Source organism: Callospermophilus lateralis, chromosome 7, assembly GCF_048772815.1.
Source record: "Callospermophilus lateralis isolate mCalLat2 chromosome 7, mCalLat2.hap1, whole genome shotgun sequence".
Classification (NCBI taxonomy): Eukaryota; Metazoa; Chordata; class Mammalia; order Rodentia; family Sciuridae; genus Callospermophilus; species Callospermophilus lateralis.
The window spans coordinates 138,709,122-138,733,070 of record NC_135311.1 but is presented as its reverse complement, the minus strand read 5'-3'; the positions used below and the strand labels follow the sequence as shown (position 1 = coordinate 138,733,070).

Genomic DNA, 23,949 nt, shown 5'->3' with positions numbered 1-23,949 from the left:
AAAGACTGATTCCCAAACATACAGCAAAGGGCCAAGACAGTCAGAAACATTTTAGTAAAGTATGGAATTTGGGACCTCACTGTACCAGACATACCGAAGAGCGAAATAGACCCAATTTAGGGCCCTCACTTATGAGAAGGGGCACTGTGGAATAGTGGGGAGAGTCCCCACATGAAGGTGCTCATCCAGGGGGGAATTCGTGTGGAAAAACACAGCTTGACACCTCATACCCCAAACAAAACAAAAGTCAGTTCTAAGTAAATCATACATCTAGCATGATGGGTGGAACAGTGAGACTTCTAGAAGGTAACAGAGACGTCTTGTAGCCCTGAGTAAGGAAAGATTTCTGCCCCACCCCTGCCCCCTGGCCCCCTATTTCTTATTGGTGTGTTATAAGTGTACACACTGGTGGGATTGCTTGTTATAGAGTCAAACAGGTGCACAACATAACAGTATAATTTGGCCAGTACTCTTCCCCGTGTTTCCCCCTCCCTCACCTCCCCCCTCTCCCGGCCCTTTACTGATCTCCCCTGATTTTCATGAGACCCCATCCAGGTAAGGAAAGACTTCTCAGGGAGGACACCATGAAATACCATAAAGAAAACAATTCGTGGGATTTGATTAAAATCAGGGACTCGCCAAGGCTCCATAACTGAATACGCATCAGATCTTAGGAATCCATAAGACAAACGACAGCCCAATAGAAATATGAGCCAAGGCTCCCTCAGGCCCGTCCCAGAGGAGACACCGAGCGGGCAGCGAGCATGTGAAGGGTGCTCGCCCTCCCTGGCCACAAGGAAATCGCCGCTGCCCGGGTGCCCCTGAGTAGCTCCACCAGGTGCCCAAGAGCAAAAGACCACTCGGAATTGCGGCCAGGGAGCAGCCAACGATTGGGGACGCCACCTGGCACTTCCTACGAGAGGTGACCGCGTGTCTACTGCCCAGTGCCACTCTGGCTACGCACCAACAGAAATGCGAATGTCACCAAAGGCACGGGCAGAGCTCCACCGAGGCTGTGGGTCGTAACTCGAAGGAGGGACGCCCGGTGCCTGCCAACAGACGGGTACCTCCATCTAAGCCCTGTTCACCTCGGGAACACACCTCTCGGCACACAACACGGACACAGGTACCTCAGAACCAAGAGAGGGATGAAGAAGCCAGACGGCAGAATGCCCACTCGGGTTCCATTACATGAAGCTAATAACGGCGGGGGAAGGGGGGGGGGCTGAAGCAAGTCCTGGAGTGGGGTGGGGCCACGGTGGCACACGGCTCCTCGGGGCTGCTGGCACCAGGAGGCAGGAGTTTGAATCTGAGCATCACCTGGGCACTGCTGGGCGCAGGCGCCTCGTTGGGCAGAGGGACTTTCCTGGTGGGGGAAGCAGTGGCTCACAGCGCGCAATGTGGCAGCACTGGCTCTTCTGCCCCAGCGGGGCCTGCAGGGGCTGGGCAGCAGGGCCAGCAGATTCCCGTCTCAAGCTCCCAGACTTCCGCCAGCACCTTTGGTTATAGACGGAACCGTGTGCCCCGAATCCTGTGTTGAAGCCCGCCCCCCAGTGTCGCCGCACTGCAGACGGGGCCTTTATGGAAGCCATTCAGGTTAGGTGAGGTGACAGGGCAGGGCTCTAATCTGACAGGGTTAGTGTCCACTGAGGACAAGAGTCTCTCCTTTCTGCCAGGTGAGGACCCAGCAAGGAGGCAGCCATCTGACAAGCCAGGAAGAGAGCCCTCACCAGAGCCCAGCCATGCCGGCCCTGGTCCTGGACATCCAGCTCCAGAACCGTGAGAAATGGATTTGTGTTGCCTAAACCCGGCTCCCTGGTACGGTGCTGTGGTAGCCTGAGCTGGCTGGGACAGCCACCAAAGAGGCACCTGCAAAACCCGGCTCTGAGCACCCCCAGGACAACCCTCAGCTGACAGTAAGCAGATGCCAAATCCCCTCCTCCAGGGGCAGATTAGAAGGTGCTGGGAGCCGAGAGTTTGTGCTTTCCCCAAATCGTGGCTGGAACACAGTCCCCAAAGTGAGGGATCTGGAGATGTGACCTTGTAGGGTGATCAGGTCGCGAGGGTGCAGCCCTCATGAAGAGGATTATCACCCTTACAAATGAGACCCGAAGATCTCCCTTCCACCAGGTGAGGACACAGCAAGAGGCTGGCTGTCTGTGGGCCAAAAAGCAAGACCTTACAAAGCCAGACACTGTGATCCAAGTGATTCAGGAGGCCGAGGCAGGAGGATCCCAAGTTCAAGGCCAGCCGGAGAAAATAAAAAACAGAAAGGGCTGAGAGTGTAGTTTAGTGGTAAACATACACCCCTAGATTCAGGCCCCCCCCCCCCCCACACACACACACACACACACACACACAGGTGGCAGGGCGCTGGGACTGGTCCCTGCGTGGTGAGGCTGATCTTTCTCTCGGGTGAGGAGCACATTCCGGGAGGACTGGCAGACGGTGTGCTCCGGGCGCTGGAAAGCTGTGCAGCCTGGGAGGGGGGTCCCCATGGAGATCCATGGTCCTGGAGGACCTAGGCTCCTGGACGCTGCCTCCGCCTGGTTCCAGGAGCTGCCCCCTAGTGTCCCCAGATGGGGCCATGCGCAGCGTGGCCTGGAGCCCACGTACGCCTACAGACCATCTGTTCACTGATCGCCAATCCAAGTGGACCCTGTTTCACCTGGCATCGCTGCCTCCCCGTGAGGCCCTACCCCAGCCCACAGACGAGGAGTCCCCACGCCAGGTGCCAGCCACTCCGGGCTCCACTGCCTGGGTTCTGGAACCTCCCCTGCCTGGGGAGGCTGAGGCCCACTTGATTTAGTCCACCCCAGCCCCATCTCCCACCCCCCCTGCCCCGGGAGAGCAGGTATCCATAAACGGGCACAGCCTGAGTGTGTGAACCACCCCGTTCTTACGGGAAGCCTGGCACGTTGGCTCTTGGTCACCACACCAGAGGACGCAGGCCTCTGCCCTGCGGTCCTGGGTTCGAATGCCTGCTCCATCCCTGGTGGTGGCACGGCCCACCCCTCCCCACGTCTGGTGGGGAGGACACCCAGGCCTCAGTTACCAGGAGCGCGTGAGGCGCAGGCACTGAGGACCTTCAGCCCAAGCCCTGGCGTGAGATCTGCTCTTGGAAGCAATGTCACTCACAAAAGCCCAGGCACCCGTGGCTTGCAGAAAAAGCTTCACAGTCCAAAGAAACCCCAGCTTCAGACCCAAAAGGTCCGAGAATGCTTCCCTCTGGTGTCGGAGGCCGGTGCAGCCGAGGAGAGGCGGGCCTCTTCCACCATCTGGTGGACACCCGGGGAAGGCAGTGAGCAGCCCATCCGGCCCTGGGCCTGAACGTCGGGCCCAGCAGGTCTGCGCAGGTTCCTGGGGTCTGACTTGGTCTCTAGGGTGAAGCTGTGTCCCAGTCTCCAGGATGCAGCAGGGAGAGTGACCAGGGGTTCTTGGGACCTGCAGGTTGGTGGGGTCCCCTGGTACACTGGGGGCCTCTGCGATTTGAGAGACCCTCCCTGCTTGCCTGGGGTTCTGATAGGGAATTGGCGGGACTCTGCCAGGCCCCTGAGACCCCTCTCTGCCAACGAGACCCTGACCTCCTGGCCTGACTGTCCTTCCCACATTAAGGCTAAGGTCACCCACGGGGTCAGCCTCCCGCCCCCCCTCAACTCTGGGCTCCAGTCCAGACCCATCAGCAGGACAGGGGAGGCCTCCTCCATGCAAGGGAGAGACCACTCTCATCTATCCTTGAAAGAGTTAAAAACGGAAGGTTCCGGACTTGGAAGGTTAAAAAAGGCCAAAGGAATTTCCTTTCCAGCATGCCTTCATCCAGCCCTTCTCTTACTGCAAACCCTGCTGTGAGAGGCAGGAGCTAGACACTGGCCTGCTTCCTTGGTGTGCTTAGCCTCCTGCCTCCCTCCCTCCCACGGCCTCCCTCCCACGGCCTCCCTCCCTCCCTCCCACAGCCTCCCTCCCTCCCTCCCTCCCTCCCACGGCCTCCTTCTCCCTGCAGCCCCCCCCTCTCCCCTCAAGAGCTAGGAAGCTGGGCCCTCACCTGGGCACAGGGGCCTCATCTCCCAGCCTCCCTGTGGCTGCGTGTGGCCCTGTCACCCACGGGAGTGTGGATGGCACCAGCCTCCTGCCCTGCCTGCTCCTCCCTGGCCACCAGGAGCCTGTGCACTCCGCCCATCAGGGACCCTGGAGGGCCACCTGAGCAAGAAGTAGCCTTGAGGTGCTGAGGCCCATCAGTGCTGCTGTGAGCTGCCCGCTATCTAAACGTGTGAATGCAGAACTGGAAAGCCGCGCTCACTGTCCACTGCTCCTCCTTTCAGGGTGGAATTGGCTGGGACCAGCTCTGGGCCGTGGCTTCTTCGTGGCCGGGCCAGACTCAGGCACCTTCCGTTTGGCTCCCCTGGGCCTCTGCCCGGTCTCCTCTGTGGGCCACCATCAGCTGGCCCCCGGGCAGCAGAGTCTTCAAGGCCATGTCGGTGTCTGCCTCGGAGGCCCCTCTGACTCAGGCCCCCCGTGCCGTGGCTCTCACAGCTCTCAGCCCCCTGCTCTCGAGCCGCCATCTTCCTTCACTGGGTGTCGGGTTGGCGCCTCCCTCTCTTCGCCCCTCACCGTGGACCTACCACCAGGTCCCGTTGGTTCTGCTTCCTAAACACCCAGACAGCCCCCCCGCCCCCCCATCTGGTCCTCGCCCACCCGGCCACTCTGCAGCCCCCACCTGGCACAGCCACCTGGTCCCCAACAGCCTCCACTTTGAGCACATGACCTTTTTGAAGTAGGAACAGGATGTGTGCCATGGGAGCCCCAGGGCGGCTTCTGGCCCTTCGACAGGACAACAGGGACGTGGTCCAGTGGCAGAGCACTTCGCCCGCATGTGCCAGGCCCTGGGTTTTGATCCCCAGCCCCCACCTCCCCAGGGCCTCTGCCTCCCCCCTGGCTCCCTCGGCTCTGTGCTCACCACCCTCTCCCAGCAGCTCTGCACCTGCCCCTCTACCTGGAATCTGCTGCTGTCCCTATTCAGTCTTTAGTGTGCCCCTCAAGTGACACTTCTTCAAGGGCCCTCAACCAGCCCCACAGAGTCAAGTCCCCCCCACTGTAAAATGTCCCTCGGCAGCAATTCCTCGGCAGTGATTTCACTGCAAGCTGCAGAACTACCTGGTGTATGGTCATCTGATTAGCCCCCCTCACTCCCACCCCAGGGCCTTTGCCCTGGCTCTGCCCTCTGCCGGCAGGACCTCCCCTCCATGTTAGTGGCCTGCGTCACACCTGTCCTCCAGTGTCAGGTGAGGACTCGCTGACAGCTCAGTTTAAACCACGCCCTCCCTTTCCCAGCCCTCTGCACCCTAATTCCTTTCTGTGGTGAGTTATCTTTTAAAAAAAAAAAAAAAAAAAAGTTTTTAATTGATGAACAAGCCGACATTTTATTTTGGTGACACATCCTGACATCTGGATGTGCATATCCACACTATGGAGTCGCTGGATCAAGCTGATTGACACACGCGGTTTTGTCCTTTTTGTGATGAGAACACTTGATTCCTCTCAGTAGTTCCCAGGTGCACAGCACGTTGTCCCCACAGTCACCAGTCACCACAGCAGCTGTCCCCACCCCAGTCCTCCTGTCCTGGAGGGACTCGCTAACTTCGAGGACACATTCCTCATCTCTGAATGTCCCCCGCAGGACGGGACTTCTTACCCCCCCTTCCTGCTGAGTCAGCCCCGGCGCCTAGGACAGGGCCTGGCACAGCCGTGGGCACCTGACGGGTTAAGTGAATGCGGTGCCAGTCCCGGCCGCCGAGTCCGTGCAGTGCAGCGGGCATTGTCCGGGGGCCACGGTATTTATTTACGATCTTTATTTATCCGTGAAAACCGGAAAATGTGTGGATTTATTTTAAAATCAGAAGAAGAGGAAAAAAAAAAATCCACGTGCCCTCCCAGGCCGGGAAGGTGTCCTGGGACCCCGGCGCCCGCCCTCACACCCACCCCGCGGCGAAGCCGACTCCAGGGGCGCCGCGCCGCCCGGTTGGGGCGCGGGTGCGGACCCGGGCCCGAGGGCCGGCGCGGGCGCAGCCGCCGGGCGCTTTAAGGACGCTCTGCGGCCGCGGGCGGCGGGATGCAGCCGTGACGTCACGGCCCCGCCCCGCGGGGTGATGCTGCAGCCGCCGCGGGCCGGGGGCGGCCGGGCGGGGACCCGCGCTGCGCCCGGGCGGCCAGGAGCCCAGCCGCGGAGAGGGATGCCCCCCGTCTGACCCCAGGTACCGCGCCCGCCCGCGCCGCGGCTCTGTCCCGGGCGCGCCTCGGCCCCGCCGCCCGCCGCCGCACCTTTGTTCTGCCCGACGTGGCCAGGCGCCGCGGGGACCGCAGGCCCGGCGCAGGGGGCAGCGTGGCGACAGGCTCGTTCCGCCCTCGCGGGAGCAGGGGCCGGGACTTGCCGGGGCTGGTGGCGGTCTCCAGCCGAGGCCTGTCCTGCCACCTGGGCAGGTGTCGCGCTCGGCGGGGCCTGGACCTCCCCCGGCCGGGCCTGGCCACCGGTGCTGACCAGGACACCTGCCCCCTGTGTCTGAGTCACCAACCCCCCAGACACCCGCGGCCTCGCAGGTGCCAGGTGCCAGGAGCTGGCCCCGCGGGGACCCGGGTCAGGTGCCCAGCCGCCGGTCCAATGAGCTCTTGGCCAGGCTCAGGGACAGGCGCCCAGGCAGCGGCCCACTGCTGGAGCTGGACAGTGGGGAACGGGTCAGCTCAGGGGCTGCCCAGCACCGGTCGGCAGGGTCCCCGTCCGCAGGGTCCCGCCGGCCTGCGCGGACCCCAGCACCTGAAAGAGCCGCAGGAAGAGGGGCGGGGGGCAAGGGCCCCAGGCCCAGGGTGGGAGCCCATTTTCCTACAGAGAAGAGGAGGGAAATGGGGGGAAAGGGTTGGGGCTCACAGTGGGATGACTCCAAGGGTCTAACTTACATGGGCATTGCTTTTTGGAGGGTGGGTACTGAGGACTGGACCGAGGGGTCCTTAACCACTGAGCCTCATCCCCGCCCACCCCCCTTATGTTTTTGTAGTCATTGATGGACGGAATGCCTTTATTTGCTTATTTTTATGTGGTGCCAAGGATGGACCCAGTGCCTCACACGTGCTAGGCAAGCGCTCTGCCCCTGAGCCCAGCCCCAGCCCTCCAGCCTTGTTTATTTTTAAGACAGGGTTCTGCTCAGTTGCTGAGGCTGGCTTTGAACTTGCTCTCCTCCTGCCTCAGCCTCCTGGGTCACTGGAGTTAGAGGCATGGGCCACCACACCCAGTGGATGTTACTTATTTTTATTAACCCCGTGCCACTTAAACTCCTCATAACAGTTTGAGGGATTCCTTATTAACCACCCTCTGTATCTGGAATCTCAGTGGGCTGATGTCTAACATTTGGGGAGTTCAGGGATATCATGCATTTTCTTCTGACTGGACAAATGGTCATGAGTGGCCTAAAGATCGTAAGGTGGATGTTTGTGTTATTGTGATAAAATTCTATTTCATTATTTTAAATTGCATTTTCACTCATTTTATAGTAACATTCAAAAATGAATTTTTAGCAGTGTGCAGTGGTGCAGGCCAAGAATTATCCCAGTGACCCAGGAAGCTGAGGTAGGAGGATCACAAGTTCAAGGCCAGCCTTAGCAACTTAGTGAGGCCCAAAGCAACTGAGAGAGACGCTGTGTCAAGATAAAAAATAAAAAGGGTTGAGGATGTGGCTCAGTGGTTAAGCACCCCTGGTTTCAATCCCCGGTACCAAAAAATTAAAAAGGGGGTGGGGGGGTTTAAAAATTCTTCTTAGGATAAACTTTTATGAACAGCTTTCATTAAATATATATTTTAAAATAAAAATGGTAACACCCACAAAGAATGGTAACAACCTCAAATTTAAACAGGAGCAACGCTTAGGGAAGACTTTCCAAGTTCGGGGTGACTCTGTTAGGTGCTGGCGGGTTTATCTGGTCGGGCTGCTGGCCTTGGGCTAAAGCTGGGGATGGCGCCATCATCTGGAGCAGGTGGAGAAGTGGGCTGTCTCCACAGTCCGTTGTGAGTTGGGTGGAGAGGTACTTCTTCCACCTGCTGTTTAAAGGGAAATTCTCCCCAAGTGGGACCTCGGTTCCCCATCCCCAGATCAAGCACAGGCAGCTAAGTTCTGTTTATGGGGAAAAACTCTGGCACAGAAGACCCAAACCAGACCATGAGGAACACAGTCAGCTGAGCCTTCAGGACACCTTGATCTTAAGTCAGTCGTCATAAGTTAAGTTTTAAATGAAGTATTGCTTGCCTACGCGAAGTTCTTAGTGCCCTCTCTTCTTGTTTTGTAGGACAGCCTGGCATTTTTCTAAGGTCACAAGATGAGTCATTTATAGAGATCAGAGTGGAGCCAGTTTCTGGCCATGTCACTCCCAGCCACCTCAGTGCAAAATCCCTTCTCTTTGCAGACTTCACGGCCCCTCGTCGCTAGCTAATGGCTTCCTTCTCACCATACCCCATTGTGCCCAGCAGTTGATCTCCTCCCCGTGAACGAGTCCCCCGTTTAGGGATCCTTCTCTGTGCTTTTTTACCTAACTCAGGACAAGAGCGGGGTCTGTGTTTTATCTCTGTGACCTCAGTTATCCTCAGTGTCAGCGCTCAGTCAGATGCAGTGGACGGGTGAATGGCTGGATAATCGGATGTTCGGAAGGTTGAATGAGTGGGTAGGTGGATGGAGGGACAGGCAGGTGCATGTGTGAAGGGTTGGGTGGGTGGATAAACAGATGAATGGAAGGGAGGATGGATGGATGGGTGGATGGATGGATGGATAGATGAGTGGGTGGGTATTGAATGGATTGATGGATGAATAGAGGGATGTAGGGAAGAAGGGATGAATGGGTGGATGGTTGGTGGATGAATGGATGGAGAGATGAGTTGGTAGGTGAATGGGTATAGGATGGATGGATGGATGGATGGGTGAAAGGGTGGCTGGGTCATTGGATTAGCTCAGTGTTCTGAATCCTGGTGTCTCTAGGTCCAATCACACCCACCACTGATGTCTTCTGAAGGGAAGAAAGGTGATCCCTGAGTGTGTTGATATAAATCTGGGGAGAGGAACTTCAGAGTGACTCATAAAGAAGTTGTCCACTAGCGTAGGGTGATGGGAAGTGGTATAGTCACATTAATGTCAAAAATAAGGGCCTTCTTTCTGAAACTTAAAACTGATTTTGGAAGAAGGCCTGTAATGTCTTGGTAAGTGACAAACATTGTCATCAAGAAACCTACCAAGGTCGGGAAAGCTGTCTGGGTTGGGGGCTACTTCTCAGGAAGAACTTCAAAGGAAATGAGGTCCCCTGCTTTTCAGAGAGACCACCTGGGGCCTTAGGACTCATTCTGATGTCCATACCTGTCTCTCCCTCTGATCTCGGTAGCCTTCTCCCTGTGTTTAGGAAAGTGGACACCAGCTGAAACACACGTCAGCCATAGGAGTCCATTCCTTTAATTTGTAAAATCTAGATTCATTTCAAAACAGTGAACAGCATCTGGATGCTCAGGAGAGGGTCTCTGTGTAGTGCAGATTGTACTCCCCTGGGCCGGCCGGAGGACAGAGGTGGGAGTTGGGGGTGCCGATTCCCTCCCTACCTCGTGGACACTGTGGAAATTGTTCTCAACACGAACAAATCAAAGATGGGCGTCTACCTCTCACCCCTCCACGGTCCTTTATTTTTTGAGGTGCTAGGGATCCAACCCAGGGCTCACACACGCCAGGCAGGTGCTCTACCACGGAGCGGCACCCCAGCCCTCCTCCTTCGAGAGCATTTGAACCCCTGAATAGAAGTCTCCAGACTTGACTGACAGTTCTCCTGACTGACGAGTTGATGCGGAAAGGACATGGCTGTGTTCGCTGGTCCAGCCGCTTGGAGTGAGAGGCCCCTGGCCTCCTACAGGGACTGAATACAAGGGCTAGGGAGCAGAAGGGCACACTGTGACTCTCCGTCCTATGAAAGAAGGCTGTCCCCCCACTCAGAGTGTCCGCAGGTGGCTCCTGTCCTGGGCTGGTCTGCCCATCTCTGGTCCCCTGGAAGTGGGCCATGGGTCAGGCTTCCCACGGGGCCTTCAGGTAGCCACCAAGCCGTTGGCTGCTCTCACCTCCGCAGGAGGGTCTTGACGCGACTGTCCTGGCGGAGCCGTGGGGTCTCATGCGGGGACCTGAGGACTGGGGCTCAGGCTTTGTCTCCCAGGCGGCTGAGCTCACCCACAGGATCCGGGGCCTGCCCCATCCTCCTGGGCAGGCGGCTCTGCTGGTCGGGGTAAAATGGGGGTGCTCAGTGTGGACTCAGATTCTCCCGCGTGCAAAGGACCAGTGGGTGGGGAGAGAGCCACAGGGGCCACGCGGAAAGTGGACTCCTGTAATCGAGGCCCCATGAAGTAACCGTCGTGCCCCATGGGCTTTCCCCACAGGGACGCCCACCAGCCCTGCCTACCATGATCCCCCCCGTAAGCGGCACCCCTCCGGGAGAGGCCCTCTTCCCCGGCTTGGCGCCTCAGGACGTCTGGAGGTCTCAGATCTCTGGCTACTCGGGGTCTGTGACTCGTCACATCAGCCACCGCGCCAACAATTTCAAGCGACACCCCAAGAGGAGGAAGTGCATCCGTCCCTCTCCGCCCCCACCCCCCAACACTCCGTGTCCCATTGAGCTAGTGGACTTTGGGGACCTGCACCCCCAGAGGTCCTTCCGTGAGCTGCTGTTCAACGGCTGTATCCTCTTTGGTATTGAGTTCAGCTATGCCATGGAGACCGCCTACGTGACCCCCGTGCTCCTCCAGATGGGCCTGCCCGACCAGCTGTACAGCCTGGTGTGGTTCATCAGCCCCATCCTCGGTGAGCCCCAGCCAGCCCTGATGGCACCTGGCCTCTGGAAACCTCTGGAAGCTTCCGGAAGCCTTGGTTCAAGTAGCTTGAGGTTCCAAAGGGAGAGCAAGAATTACGTTCCTCTCATTAGTCTGGGGCTGTAGAAGGCCGATGTAGCTGATCACGGCCCACATTTTAAGTTCCTTCATCTAAATCAGACACTAGAACAGGAATTAGTCAACCCCAAGAACTATGCCCTTTTGGACCAAGCTATCATCAGAGAATCCAAGCGAGAATGCGGGTGGCATTCGGGTCTGTGTGGCCCAAGAACTTCTTGGATCCCCAGTGGAAATTTTAAGGACATTCTGAGCGATTCCCGGGGTTTTTCTGTCTTCCAGTTGTAGCTAGGGTTCTGTGGCCTCCTCTGGGCTCCACCCTCTGACTCTTTGGGGACATTTGAGTGCAGGAATGTGACCGGCCATCCCGGTGTCCCTAGGTCCCCGGGGGGGCGGGCAGCGATGACACTGGCCTGCTCTGTTTCAGGATTCCTGCTGCAGCCTCTGCTGGGTGCCTGGAGTGACCGTTGTACCTCAAGGTTGGGAAGGAGACGTCCTTTCATTCTTGTCCTGGCTCTAGGTCTGTGGTCTTGGCATGAAATAAAATGACACCAGAACCAAACAAGAAGCCCAGCAGCTTCCCTCTAGGAGAACCTGTAAAAAGTCTCTGCCAACACAGTCCCTAGTGGCTCCTGGCCCTCAGAGGCGTGGCCGCCGAGAGCCCCGACCCTGATTCAGTCAACCCCGAGGATAAGTCACTGTCACCTCATTCCAGCTCTGCTGCTCACACCTGACCAGGGGCAAAGTCACCTGAGTCTGCAGCTGGCCCGTCCCACCAGCTCTGCTTGAAGTTTGATTTTTGAAAGTTCTCCTAGGACTCTGGGCTTAGATAGTGAGCTACAGGGACAGAGCTGGTGGGTGTTTTCTCTGGGTGACTTTGTGTCTCTTTCCAGGGGCGCTGCTGGGCCTCTCGCTCTTGCTAAATGGCAGGGACATCGGCACTGCCTTGGCCGACACGGCCACCAATCACAAGTGGGGGATCCTCCTGACCGTGTGCGGGGTGGTGCTGATGGACTTCAGTGCAGACTCGGCGGACAACCCCAGCCACGCCTACATGATGGACGTGTGCAGCCCAGTGGACCAGGACAGAGGCCTCAACATCCATGCCCTCCTGGCGGGTGAGTGCCCCTTGACTGCGCGGAGCCTGCAGAAACCTGGGTGAGCCTGTACACTCGGGGGCCCTTCTTCACTCCTCAATTTCAAAATAAGTTGGGGAAATTCAAATATAGGCTAAGCATTTAAGTGACTGAAAATATGTATCTGGCGGTGGGGGTGGGGAGCAGTGGCACATGTCTGTAATCCCAGCAGCTCGGGAGGCTGAGGCAGGAGAATCTCAAGTTGAAGGCCACCATCAGCAACTTAGCAAGGCCCTAAGCAACTTAGCAGGCTCCTGTCTCTAGAAATAAAAAGGGGTGGGGATGTGGCTCAGTGGTTAAGTGCTTCTGGATTCAATCCCTGGTACTAAAAAAAGAAAAAAGAAAGAAACGAAAATGATATATCTCAAACAACACGTATCCAAGTAACATACCATGGTGACACGCCTGTGTGTGTAGATCCATATCTCCAGTCCTCCTCAGAGGTCCCAGGAACCCCTGCCATACCCAGATCCACTGCTGCTCAGGTCCTTTGTATAACCAGCACAGTAAGGGCTGGGATGTAGCTCAGCCCTGGCCTGTGCAAGCCCCTAGGTTCAATCCCCAGTAGAGCAAAAAAATAAAATAAAAAGGCACAATGTTTACATATAACTTCTGCATATCTCCCCATCAACTTTAATCTTCTCTCAGTTGCTGATAGTATTTTACACAATGTAGGTGGTAGGTAAATAGCTGTTACACTGCATCATTTAGAGAATGATGAAAAGAGGTTTATTCATGTTGAGGACAGACACAATAATTTTCTGAATATTTTGAATCTGAGGATGTGGAACCAGTGGATACGGAGGGCGGAATGTATCTGGGCATTTAAATGTAGACACATAAGCACACATGGCGGTCCCTTCTCGTGATTTGCAGCAGCTGTGTTCTTACAAAGTCAACGCAAACGCTGAATTAGCAATACTGGATCCTTGCTCCCGGGAGGAGTACAGGGCTGGATTCCTGTGAGCTTCCCCTCACAATATTTTCATCAAATCGGTCAACACGTACGTAACCTAGTTTTTCATGTTTCTGTTTCAAGACGCTCTATTCCAGCGCTGACTCACTCACATTGAACTTGGGGCCAACAGCCCTGTGACGCACGCACAAACACTCATGATCACCTGGGGACACCGGGCCGCTCTTCAGCAGTCCTCTTGGGGCCTGTTTTAAACAGAGCAACAGCAGGGAAAAAATAAATCACAAAAATGCAAAACCTGTGGCGCCGAATGCAAGAGACACTGTCCACGGGTGTGGGCCCACCCAGAGGTGAGGACACCCGCTGCACCGCAGCTCTGACCTCACGGTTCTGTGCACATCCTCGATGACTGCAGAACCCCGACGGGCGGTGCTTCAGTGAGTCTGTGAGTCCACGAGAACACACCCACAGCCAGGGAGGCCCGAGAGTGTGCACGGGCACCAGCCTCCGCACGCTCAGCGCTAGAGCAGGAAACCCTTCCTCTGGGCGTCAGGAGGGAGGTGCTGACCCCTGCGGCGGTTGCCCTGGACAGCAGTAGATGTCAGGAGTCAGCATCGTCGCTGGTTGCCCATGTCTGCACCCCTGAAGACTTCCTGGGCCCTAACACAGTGACCAAGCAGGCCGCTCAGTCATTCAAGCAGCATGTGGGCATCAGCGGGGCTGGTGGTGCACACCTGTGATCCCAGCGGCTCAGGAGGTGGAGGCAGGAGGATCACAGGTTCAAAACCAGCCTCGGCAACTTAGCAAGGCCCTAAGCGACTTGGTAAGACCCTGTCTCAAAATAGGAAATAGAAAGGGCTGGGGATGTGGCTCAGTGATAGAACACCTCTGGGTTCCATCCCAGGTACCAAAAATAAATAAATAAGGGAGAATAACGAAATTCCAAAGAAGGGCAAAAAGCAAGACAGAGGCAGAGGAGGGATGGAGAACCCGACCTGGAATGTGAAAGTCAGAGGGAGGCAAATGGAAGAGCTCAGCTCCGTGGCGTGTGGCTCCTAGCACGTGTGCAGGGCTGAGCACGGGAGTTCACACTTACAGGTAATGAGGCCAGACCCCAAGAAGCCATGTTCCAGATCACGAGCTGGAAGAAACCAAGGGAACCCTCCTCCCAGCCAGGAGATGGTTCAAAATACAGCTGAGCTCAAAACAAAATAAACTAACAGTGGAGGGCGGGGTGCTGGGGCCGGGGCGGCGTCCCTTGCTCTTGCTCTTGGGCTCAGACGCACAGAGGCACAGAGCCCAGCTGCAGGAACCTGCACCTCTGGAGGTCTCTGCTGCCGCCGCCGCTGCCACTGTACCCCTCCACCCCACCCCCGCCGTGGCCTGGCTCACATCTTCATGCTGGTGGCCATCTGGCCAGTGCCCTGGGCCCTGGACTGAGACCCCCACACCCCTCTGTTTTCCTGTGCTGGAAGATCCTGAGAGCCAGGTGGAGGAGAGGTGGGGCCGTGACAGGTGACTTTCCTCATGGTGACCATGTGCAAGGACACGGTCAGGGAGCGCCTGAGCCAACTCGTCTGTGCCAGCCTCCCATGACTCTGAGGCCAGAGGGGGCTTGAGGGGAAGGCGTGACCTGGCGACATCCACTTTGTCACCCTAACAGCTCGTGATGAGTGGGGCAGCAGGAGGGCAGGGGCCATGTGCTGCCCGCTCTGGAGCCAGGCCCCAGGATGCCACCAGGCAGGTGACCCCAGCAGGCAGAGGGGGGAGTGTCCCTGAGGAGCCACCTGACAATGCCACATCTGGGTGTTTGGGACAGACGGTGCTATTTCAGTGTCCCAAGAAATGGGACCCCATCCTTAGGGTCTCCCTTGCCACTGGCAGGAAGGCACCAAAGCCCCCTTTCTCTCCCCAGGTCTCGGAGGAGGGTTCGGATACGTGGTCGGGGGAATCCACTGGGACAGAACTGGCTTCGGGAGAGCCCTTGGGGGCCAGCTGCGCGTCATCTACATCTTCACCGCGGTCACCCTGAGCATCACCACCGTGCTGACCCTGATCAGCATCCCAGAGAGGCCCCTGCGGCCCCTGGGTGAGAAGCGGACGGCCATGAAGAGCCCCAGCCTCCCGCTGCCCCCCTCGCCCCCCCTGCTGTGGGAGGAGGGGGCCGGCGACGCCCTGCCCGCCCAGGCCACCAGCTTGTACGCCAGCTTCTCCAGCCCCATCTCCCCGCCCAGCCCCCTCACGCCCAAGTACGGCAGCTTCATCAGCAGGGACAGCTCCCTGACGGGCATTAACGAGTTCGCCTCTTCCTTTGGCACCTCCAACATCGACAGCGTCCTCATCGACTGCTTCACAGGAGGCCACGACAACTACCTGGCCCTCCCTGGCAGCGTCCCCAGGCAGGCCATCAGTGTCAGCTTCCCCCGGGCCCCCGACGGCTTCTACCACCAGGACCGGGGACTGCTGGAGAGGAGGGAGGGTGCCCTGACTTCCGGCTCAGACAGGGACGTGCTGAGGGTGGGCTCCCTGGACACCCCCAAGCCCAGGGCCTCCGGGATTCTGAAGAGACCCCAGACGTTGGCTCTGCCGGATGCAGCCGGAGGAGGCGGCCCCGAAACCAGCAGGAGAAGGAACGTGACCTTCAGCCAACAGGTGAAAGCCAGCAGTGGGAAGCCAGGGGTCCGGTGGCGGTGGGGGGTCCCCCTCAGCAGTTAGATGACAGGAAGGGGAGCTGATTTGGAAAGAGCTTCCCGTCCGGCCAGGCGGGTTTCCCAGGTCCTCCTGTCTGCGCGGAGGAGCCTCCAAGTTTCCCACCTTCACTTCGCATGTTGCTGCATGAACCCCAGCCTGACGGGAGTCCATGTGAGACCGCCGGGTCCCCACTGCCAGGTGGCTTCCCAGGCTGCGAGTTACACACACGGCTGGGTTTGTGCAGAGGCCACGCAGGAGGACGTCCCTCTGGTGCATGAGCACAGGGTGTCTTCTGCTGGTTTCCTGGCGGTTTCCCTCAAGCCCAGCCCCCAGCCCATCTGTGCCACGTGAATGTGGTACCCACAGGCTGAGTCTCCAGACAGGACGACCTGGAGTATCAAACAGGGCTCGGAGACTCACCGACTGCAGCGCTCATCTCTCCCCGGGTCTCGTGCTAGCTAGCCACCAGGGGTTGCAGAAGCTCTGGACTCTCCAGGGCCATGACATCGTCTGTGAAGGCACGGAATGTTCCAGAAGGTGGTTTAGGTTGCCTTGAGTATATGTTGGATTGGCCTCAAGCCCACCAAGTGAGACGTGAGGTTTTACCGACTTTCAGAATCCACGATCCTAACCCTGGTGGTGCACACCTGTAATCTCAGCGGCTGGGGGTGCTGAGATAGGAGGATCTCAAGCTCAGAGCCAGCCTCAGCAACTTAGCAAGACCCTGTTTCGAGATTTTAAAAGGCTGGGGATGTGGTTCGGTGGTTAAGCACCCCTGGGTTCAGTCCCTGGTACAACAAAGAATCTATGACCATGACCCTGAGGAGGCTACTCCAAGCCAAGGGAGGGAATTCTCTTATTTAAGTGGACACAGGGCTGCCAGTGGCCCACTGGCCTTGGGCGTTATGGGAGGAGAGGTCAGGAACTTGGGGTTTGTGGACTTGAGTCCTGTGAAACCCTCTAACCTGCACTGGGCCAGGTGGGCTGGGCGCGGCCCTGTGAGGAGCTTGCTCAGGCCACGGGGCCTGAAGGGAATCCAGGCCGACTCGACCCCGTCTGGCTCCACATGGGACCAGGGCCATTGGTTTCTCAGGCAGCTTCCCCCAGGAGCCCAGGTCCCTTCCCTGATCCCAGGAAGGCTTCCCTGGCTTAGTCAGTAGTTAACTGGACACACCCCGAGGGGGCTGCCCACTCTCTCCTCCCAGTGAAATGCTTGGGCCTGACTGGGACTCTCCGGGCTTCCTCTGCTGCATTATGGCTCTTGGGCCTTAAAGCCCGTTGCTGGCTGGCTCGGTCATCGTCCCATCTGGGGGAAGAGCCCTGCAGAGGCAGGGGCAGGTCCTGGCCAAGTCCTCCCTGTGGGCAGTGTGGGCAGCATTGGGAGCACCATTTGAGCCCTTGCATGGAAATGGTTTGAAGGCCCAAAGCTCTCCAGAGTCAGGAAGGCCTGCGTTTGGCCAAAGCAAGGGATTTCCTGGTTGCTGTCACCCTCATCTCTGGTGACTTCAGAGTGACGAAGCCAGTCTTTTGTCAATGCCGGGGCCTCCTACCTGTCTCTCCAGGTTGAGCGTGGCTTCTAAGCACAGTTCCTTGGGTGCGCTTGAAACTCCTGTTGAAATCCCTTCTCTCCTGAATCCATTGCCGTTGATGCCCCAGCTCTTTGAGGAGAATAAAAATCATGAGCTAAAATAAACACATCCAGGCTTAAGTTGGGACACGGTATAAGTTGCAGTCTTCCTCGGGCAGGTGTGGGGGACAGGCTCTGTCAACGTGGCCCCTGGGAACCAGTGGTGTGGACGCCCCAGGTCCTTTCCCCACTGCAACCGCTGGGCGCAGACAACACCTGCAGGCAGAGGGCAGAGGAGGACACTGTGGGAAGGTGGGGCCCGTCCAGAGCAGTGTCTTTACTCTCAAATCGGTTCAAGTTCAGAATGATCAGTTCTCCTGGCTGAAGTCTGTGCCCCCAAACCAGGCAGGGAGGAGCAGGCGGAGTCAGTGAGCAGATGCCCCCCAGGAGGATCGATCTTGGGTCCCAGAAAGAAACTGTCCCCCATTCCTTCCGTCTCCCTCGTGTGGACAGGGGGCACCTTAGCCGCACAGCAAGTCCCCGTTGAAGGCTGGGGCTGGGGGCAATGTGATGTGCCCGCCCTGTGCTCAGGTGGGGGACTCCCAGCTGTGCAGAGAGGGTTCGGAACAGGTGTCCCCATCGCCTTGAAGTAATGGGCCTCCTAGAAAAGAAAGACCTGGCGCTGTCCTGGGTTGAACAGATCCATGTTATGTGGACTCCGTGTCTTCCCGGGGCTTAACCCCCCCACCATGTGGCACAGAGCTGGCATGCTGCGGCACACTGTGGGCAACTGCGGGCCTTGAGTTCCCTCCTCTGGTGGCTGGTGCTTGGTTCGTGCCCTGTACCCGGGGCTGGCCCACTGACCCAGGCTTCTGCGGCTCCGTTATAGGTAGCAAACATCCTGCTCAACGGCGTGAAGTACGAGAGCCAGCTGACGGGCTCCAGCGAGCACTCGGAGCGGCCTCTGTCGCTGGGCGGCCTCTGCTCCACCATCTGCCACATGCCCAAGGCGCTGCGCAACCTCTGCGTCAACCACTTCCTGGGTGAGTTCTGGGCCCCGAGAGGGCCCCCCGGCCAGAGCCTCTCTGCCCCTTCCCAGGAGGCTCTTCCCTCATTAGCCCACCGTCGACAGCAAGGGCAGAGCAGGGGGCTTTTCTCCAGGGTGCTGCCTTGCGAGGTCCCCATCAAACATGGTGTTTGGGTCACACTACTTCCCCAGGGCAGGGCTGGACACCTGGGTCTCCACAGAGCCAAATCCTTATTCCCAAAAGCTCTGGGACAACTCATAGTGAAACGACGGGCCCCACCTTCCCACAGTGTCCTCCTCTGCCCTCCGCCTGCTGCATCAGCCTGGTCCACCCAGGATGCTCTTAAACCCACAGGGCTTGACCTTGGAGCGACCGTGGACTCGCCTTTTATTCTGTTTGGTGTCTCTTTGCTGTTGAGTTGTTGGGCATCTGAGGGTGATTAGGAGCTTGAGGATGGGACATGGATCACCAGACCTTCTAGAAGGCCATCTGGTCATGGGCAGGAATCATAAGAGTGTCCATGACTTTGTCGCAGTGACCTCACTGGGTGTCCTATGCAGCCAAAGATGGCATCAAGTGTATGTGCATGAGCCCTTTTGCCCAGCATGGCTTGCAATAGCTGAAAACTGGCCAGGGGACAGAGTGTCCAGCAGTTGGGGGTGCTGAGTATGTCACAGCGTGGTCATGCTGTGAAGCATCTTATGGCATTAAAATGAGTCTGTCTCACAGTATTTGAAGATTTAGGAAGTTGTGGAAATTTCTTAGGGTTCGAGAGACCCAGTAAACACCACCTTCCCCCACAAAGAAGGGGTGACACGGAGTCAGAGGGACAGAGCTCTTAAGTTCTATTGGTGATGAAGCACAGGGGGTCCCTGTCACCATTTGTGCTTCCTAATGTGTTTCTCCCAGTAGCCGGAGCACCCATGGCATCGACTTGTTTGTGTTATAAAGATACACATTCATCTGACCTTCGAGGCCACAGGGACTCCTACAGAGCTTTAACAGAGGTTGTCTCTGGGGGTGAAGCTATGGGGTGCTTCTTCTGTAATTCTTGAGTCTATAAAAATTGCTTGTTTTGCCAGCCGCGGTGGTGCACGCCTGTAATCCCAGCGGCTCCGGAGGCTGGGGCAGAAGGATCACAAGTTCAAGGCCAGCCTCAGCAATTTAGCAAGTTCCTAAGCAACTTAATGAGACCCGATGTCAAAATAATAATTTAATAAATGTGGAGGGGCTGAGGATGTGGCTCAGTGGTTCAATCCCTGGGACCAAACAAGACACAACAAAAATCACTTGTGTCTTTTGTCATCAGTAAGAACGGCCTGGTTAAAGAGTTGGGCCGCAGCTTCTGCAATCCAGGGTCACGGCCCTCTCTCCTCCTCCCAGGCTGGCTCTCCTTTGAGGGGATGTTGCTCTTCTACACGGATTTCATGGGCGAGGTGGTGTTCCAAGGGGACCCCAAGGCCCCGCACACGTCAGAAGAGTATCAGAAGTACAATAGCGGCGTGACCATGGGCTGCTGGGGCATGTGCATCTACGCCTTCAGCGCGGCCCTCTACTCAGGTAGGCGGCCGCCCACTTCCCCAGGGCAGACACGAAATCCAAACTCGGGGCGCGGGGCGGGTGGCACACGCTGTCTCTTTTCAGTCCCTCAGTAACTGCTGGACCTGCAGGCCATACTGTCCTGGGCACTGGCGGGGTAGAGGCCAACCTGCGGGCAGCCCGAGGGGACAGGTGCCCGGCTAGCCCTGACTAAACCCAAGGCCAAGGGCCAAGTGGAGACCTGGGATAGGCCTGGCCGCCCCAGGGCTGTGCTGCCCAGACCCACATCCTTCTGAGGGGCAGCAGATGGAGGGGCGGTGGGGCTGCATCAAGGAACCTGTGGGGTGGGCAGGGGACACTGATGGGTGAGCCCTGGGACTGGGTGGCATGTTGATTGAGTCGAGGACAGTGCCCACGCTGTGGGGCCTGGCTGCAGTGGCCACCGGAAGTGTTCTCTTAGGGTCGGCTCCTGTCTGCAAAAGGCCACACACAGGTCACCCCAGCTCTTTAGCCAAGATCTGTGCCCTCTTGGCTCGGAAGCTGCCTTCAATGGTCTGTAGCTAAATGGCCAGGGTTCCGTTCCCGGCCCAGAAAATGGATAAATCTCACTTGCAAGTCTCTGGGCTGCAACCGGGGTGTTGGGTGCCCCATAGCCAGGTGGCCTCAGCTGTTTAAATAAAACAGACCCACGTTGTCGTGCCATCTCTGGGTACCTTGTGGCAGTCATAAAGATGGTGACCAGCCAGGGGATGGGCTGTTGCTGTCCCCGTTGTAGGAAAGAGACAGCAAGGAAGAACATCCACGCACACGCAGACTCAGCTCCAGCCCGAGTCCCTGAGTCTCTGCTGTGATTCCGCCCAGAGACCCCTTCCCCTGCAGAAGCCCCAGGGGTCTGCTGCCGACCATGTGACAGTCCTGCCCTGGGAAGCCCCCAATGAGTGCTTTCTGGTTGGGGCCAGGTGGCCAGCTACATGGGGTCCCTTCTCCAGCACCTCAGCTCAGCCCTGGCGGTGGTGCAGGACGTGGTCTGTGGGGCCAGCACACGGTGGCCGCTCACCCTCTCCCACCCGCAGCCATCCTGGAGAAGCTGGAGGAGTGTCTGAGCGTCCGCACCCTCTACTTCATCGCCTATCTCGCCTTCGGCTTGGGCACCGGGCTGGCCACGCTCTCCAGGAACCTCTACGTGGTCTTGTCCCTTTGCATAACCTACGGGGTCCTGTTCTCCACCCTGTGCACGCTGCCCTACTCGCTCCTCTGCGACTACTACCAGAGCAAGAAGGTAAGTGCTTCTTTGCTTCTTGGCTATGCTGCCTGGGAAATGGCCCCGGGATGGGTACACGATCTGCAGGGACATTGCTTGAAAATGGAGACCATCCAGACACTGGCGGTGGGAGGGAGTCCTTCCCAGTGTGCTCGGCCTCCATGACCCACCCAGGTTGCACCGCCCCGTGAGCCGTCCCTTGCTTTCTTAGCAGGGGCCTCCACATGACCCACACTCTGTGCAAGGACCCTGGGTCAGGGAGATCGCCGCCCCCCCCCCCCCGTCCCCTTCATCAGGCTTCCGGGTCCCCCGTTTACACAGCAGTTCACCATTGGGCTCACGGGAGGAGAGCCGAGTGCCCAGAGCTAGCCCCCCAGGACCAGTGGCAGGTGATGCAGGATTTCTAAAAATCAGAACTGATGTCCAAAGCCCGTGCAGAACAAGGTGTCGACATCTTCAACACAGACCAGCTGGGGATCGTGGCCAGGCCGACCCGTGCTGGTGTTTGAAGCCAGGGGGACGAGGGCAGCCTGAGCCGTCTCGTGGGGGCGGCTGCTGGCTTATTTGGGCAGGGCTGAGGTGTCACACCCAGTGGTTTTTAAAATCCCCACAGAACTGTGTGCCCACCACCACAGCCAACCTAGAACACGTGTCACCCTCAAAGAAACCCTGTGCCATCAGTCCTCTGGCCTCCAAGACCACCCTGGTCGGCGTTCCAAGTCGATGGTCTGGGCTCCCCCGGGTGTAGCAGGAGTTGCTGTGTCACCCTCTTTTATGGCCGCATGACGCTCCCACCATGGTATTTTTTTGTTTTTGCAGTAACTTTGAAAATTTTCAATACTGCATTAAAAATACTACCTGCTCACTAGTTCCTGACGCCCCTTTAATTTGGGGCCCCAGTCTCTGGCCCAGCCCTGGTTTGTTTTAAGGGTTTTGAGGTTTCTGACAAGTTCAGCCAGGGCCGCCCCAAGCACAGTGCTGTTTACGAAGAGTGAAATCCCCCCGTATGGGGCTCCCAGAAACCACAGAGGGGAGCTGGTGTCTTCGGGTGGTGGCTGCGACAGCTCCCCGTCAGCCTAGTCACGCCACATGAGCTGGGCATGACAGCCCTGTCCCCTTGTCAGGCCCCTGGAGCTCTGAGCCCCCTTCACTGGAGTAAACCATGTACCAATTTTGGGCAAAGGACTGCCCTTCCTCTCAGACAGGGGCACCAGGGTCAGGGGTTGCCCTGATGGGATTCAGTCACAGTTGCGTGGACGCTGAGCCTGCGTGGATGCGGAGCCTGCGTGGCCACAGCCTCCAGGGGGCTCCTGTCTGGCTGGAGTCCAACCCAGCACCCAGAGGACCTTCTTTGCAAAGACAGGTGTAGCCCAGGGAACTCAAGCCTTCCCCAGGACACAGTGGTGCTGATCACAGAGCACCTTGACGTGCCTTGTCCGTCGTCCCAGAGTTGCCCATCGGTGCATGGATGCTGTCTATAATGTCACCCACCCCTGACCAATGGGGAGGCATCCATCTGGCACACAGGTGGCTGTTGGTGGCCTGTGCTGCCCGCAAGTGTGCGGCCCCACTACCTCTCCTGCTCTACTCCTCAAAGTCCACCTCTCACCTCCCCAGGTACAGTGCTAAGGTGGGCAGGGAGGGGGAAGGGCACCTCCAAGTTGCGGCCTTGGGGACCTCCAGACCAAGGCCAAAGACCACAAGGGACATCTTAGGGCATGTTCAGGCAGGCCGAGGAAGATGAAGGGGGCGCAGGCAGAGTGGCCATGGGGCTGGGCAGTGGTCCTTCCTGGGGAGAGCAGGGGGCTTGCTTGGCTTGTGGGAACTCAGCCCTCCACCCATTAGTACTTGTCCTGTTCCCGGTCGCCATCCCTCCACATACAGATGTCATCAAGCCCTGGCTCAGCCCTGAGCACTTCGGCCTGAAAAACATGAGGCTGCTGCGGAGCAGGCGCGGGGCCTCGTCACCGCCCTGTGTGGCTGGCTGGGGCGGGTCTGGCTGATGCGTCCCTCTCCGGTCAGTTTGCAGGGTCCGGAGCGGACGGCACGAGGCGGGGCATGGGCGTGGACATCTCTTTGCTAAGCTGCCAGTACTTCCTGGCCCAGATCCTGGTCTCCCTGGTCCTGGGGCCCCTGACCTCGGCTGTGGGCAGCGCCAACGGCGTGATGTATTTCTCCAGCCTGGTGTCCTTCCTGGGCTGCTTGTACTCCTCCCTGTTTGTCATTTACGAGATTCCTCCCAGTGATTCGGTGGATGAGGAGCACCGGCCCCTCCTGCTGAACGCCTGACACCCAGGGCTCGGCTTTGGGCTTCCTGCCTGGGCCTGGACGTCTGCAGTGGGCTGGCCACTAGACACCAAGGGCCCGGGAGCACGGGGCAGGCTTCCTGTGGGGGTGTAAATATGTGGTCCAACAATAAATGACAGCAGCAAAGCTGCAGTTTCTAGTGGCTCTCTGAGGGTGAGAGGTTACCAGGACCTGGGCCACTCTCCTGGGGACTAGGGGGCGGGGGGCGGGGGGGCGGTTGTTGAAAGTTGCAGAGAAACTCAGTGGTTCTCAATCGGGGGTTCCCCCCTCCTTGTCCCAGGAAGCCCCTGGAGACAGCTACAGCTCAGCTGGGTGCCACATGCTGGTCAGGGGAGCTGTGATGTCTACAGGGCACAGGAAGCCCCAGTGACAAGTCCTGCAGCAATGCTGAGGAAGACAGCACACATTCTGCGATCCGGTCGCGGTTCTTTGGGGTCAGAGGCCTCAGATCCCTTCATTCACCCTTCCATTCGTTTTCTATCCACCTGCTTTCTTTCTTGCTTGCTTGCTTTTTTTTTTTTTTTTTTTTGTATCAGGGATTGAACTCAGGGAGGCTAACCAT

The 23,949-nt window shown here is 57.9% G+C and overlaps 1 protein-coding gene across 1 annotated transcript; it reads left to right on the top strand.

Moving 5' to 3' along the window:
- Positions 1-6,158: 6,158 nt before the first annotated feature.
- Slc45a1 (solute carrier family 45 member 1) lies at positions 6,159-23,369 on the top strand. The gene is made up of 9 exons (XM_077110093.1): positions 6,159-6,248; positions 10,436-10,856; positions 11,370-11,462; positions 11,836-12,060; positions 14,910-15,646; positions 18,142-18,295; positions 19,664-19,840; positions 20,893-21,098; positions 23,103-23,369. The coding sequence occupies exons 2-9, from the start codon at positions 10,460-10,462 to the stop codon at positions 23,367-23,369; spliced, it is 2,256 nt and encodes a 751-aa protein (XP_076966208.1). The 5' UTR covers positions 6,159-6,248; positions 10,436-10,459.
- Positions 23,370-23,949: the final 580 nt, after the last annotated feature.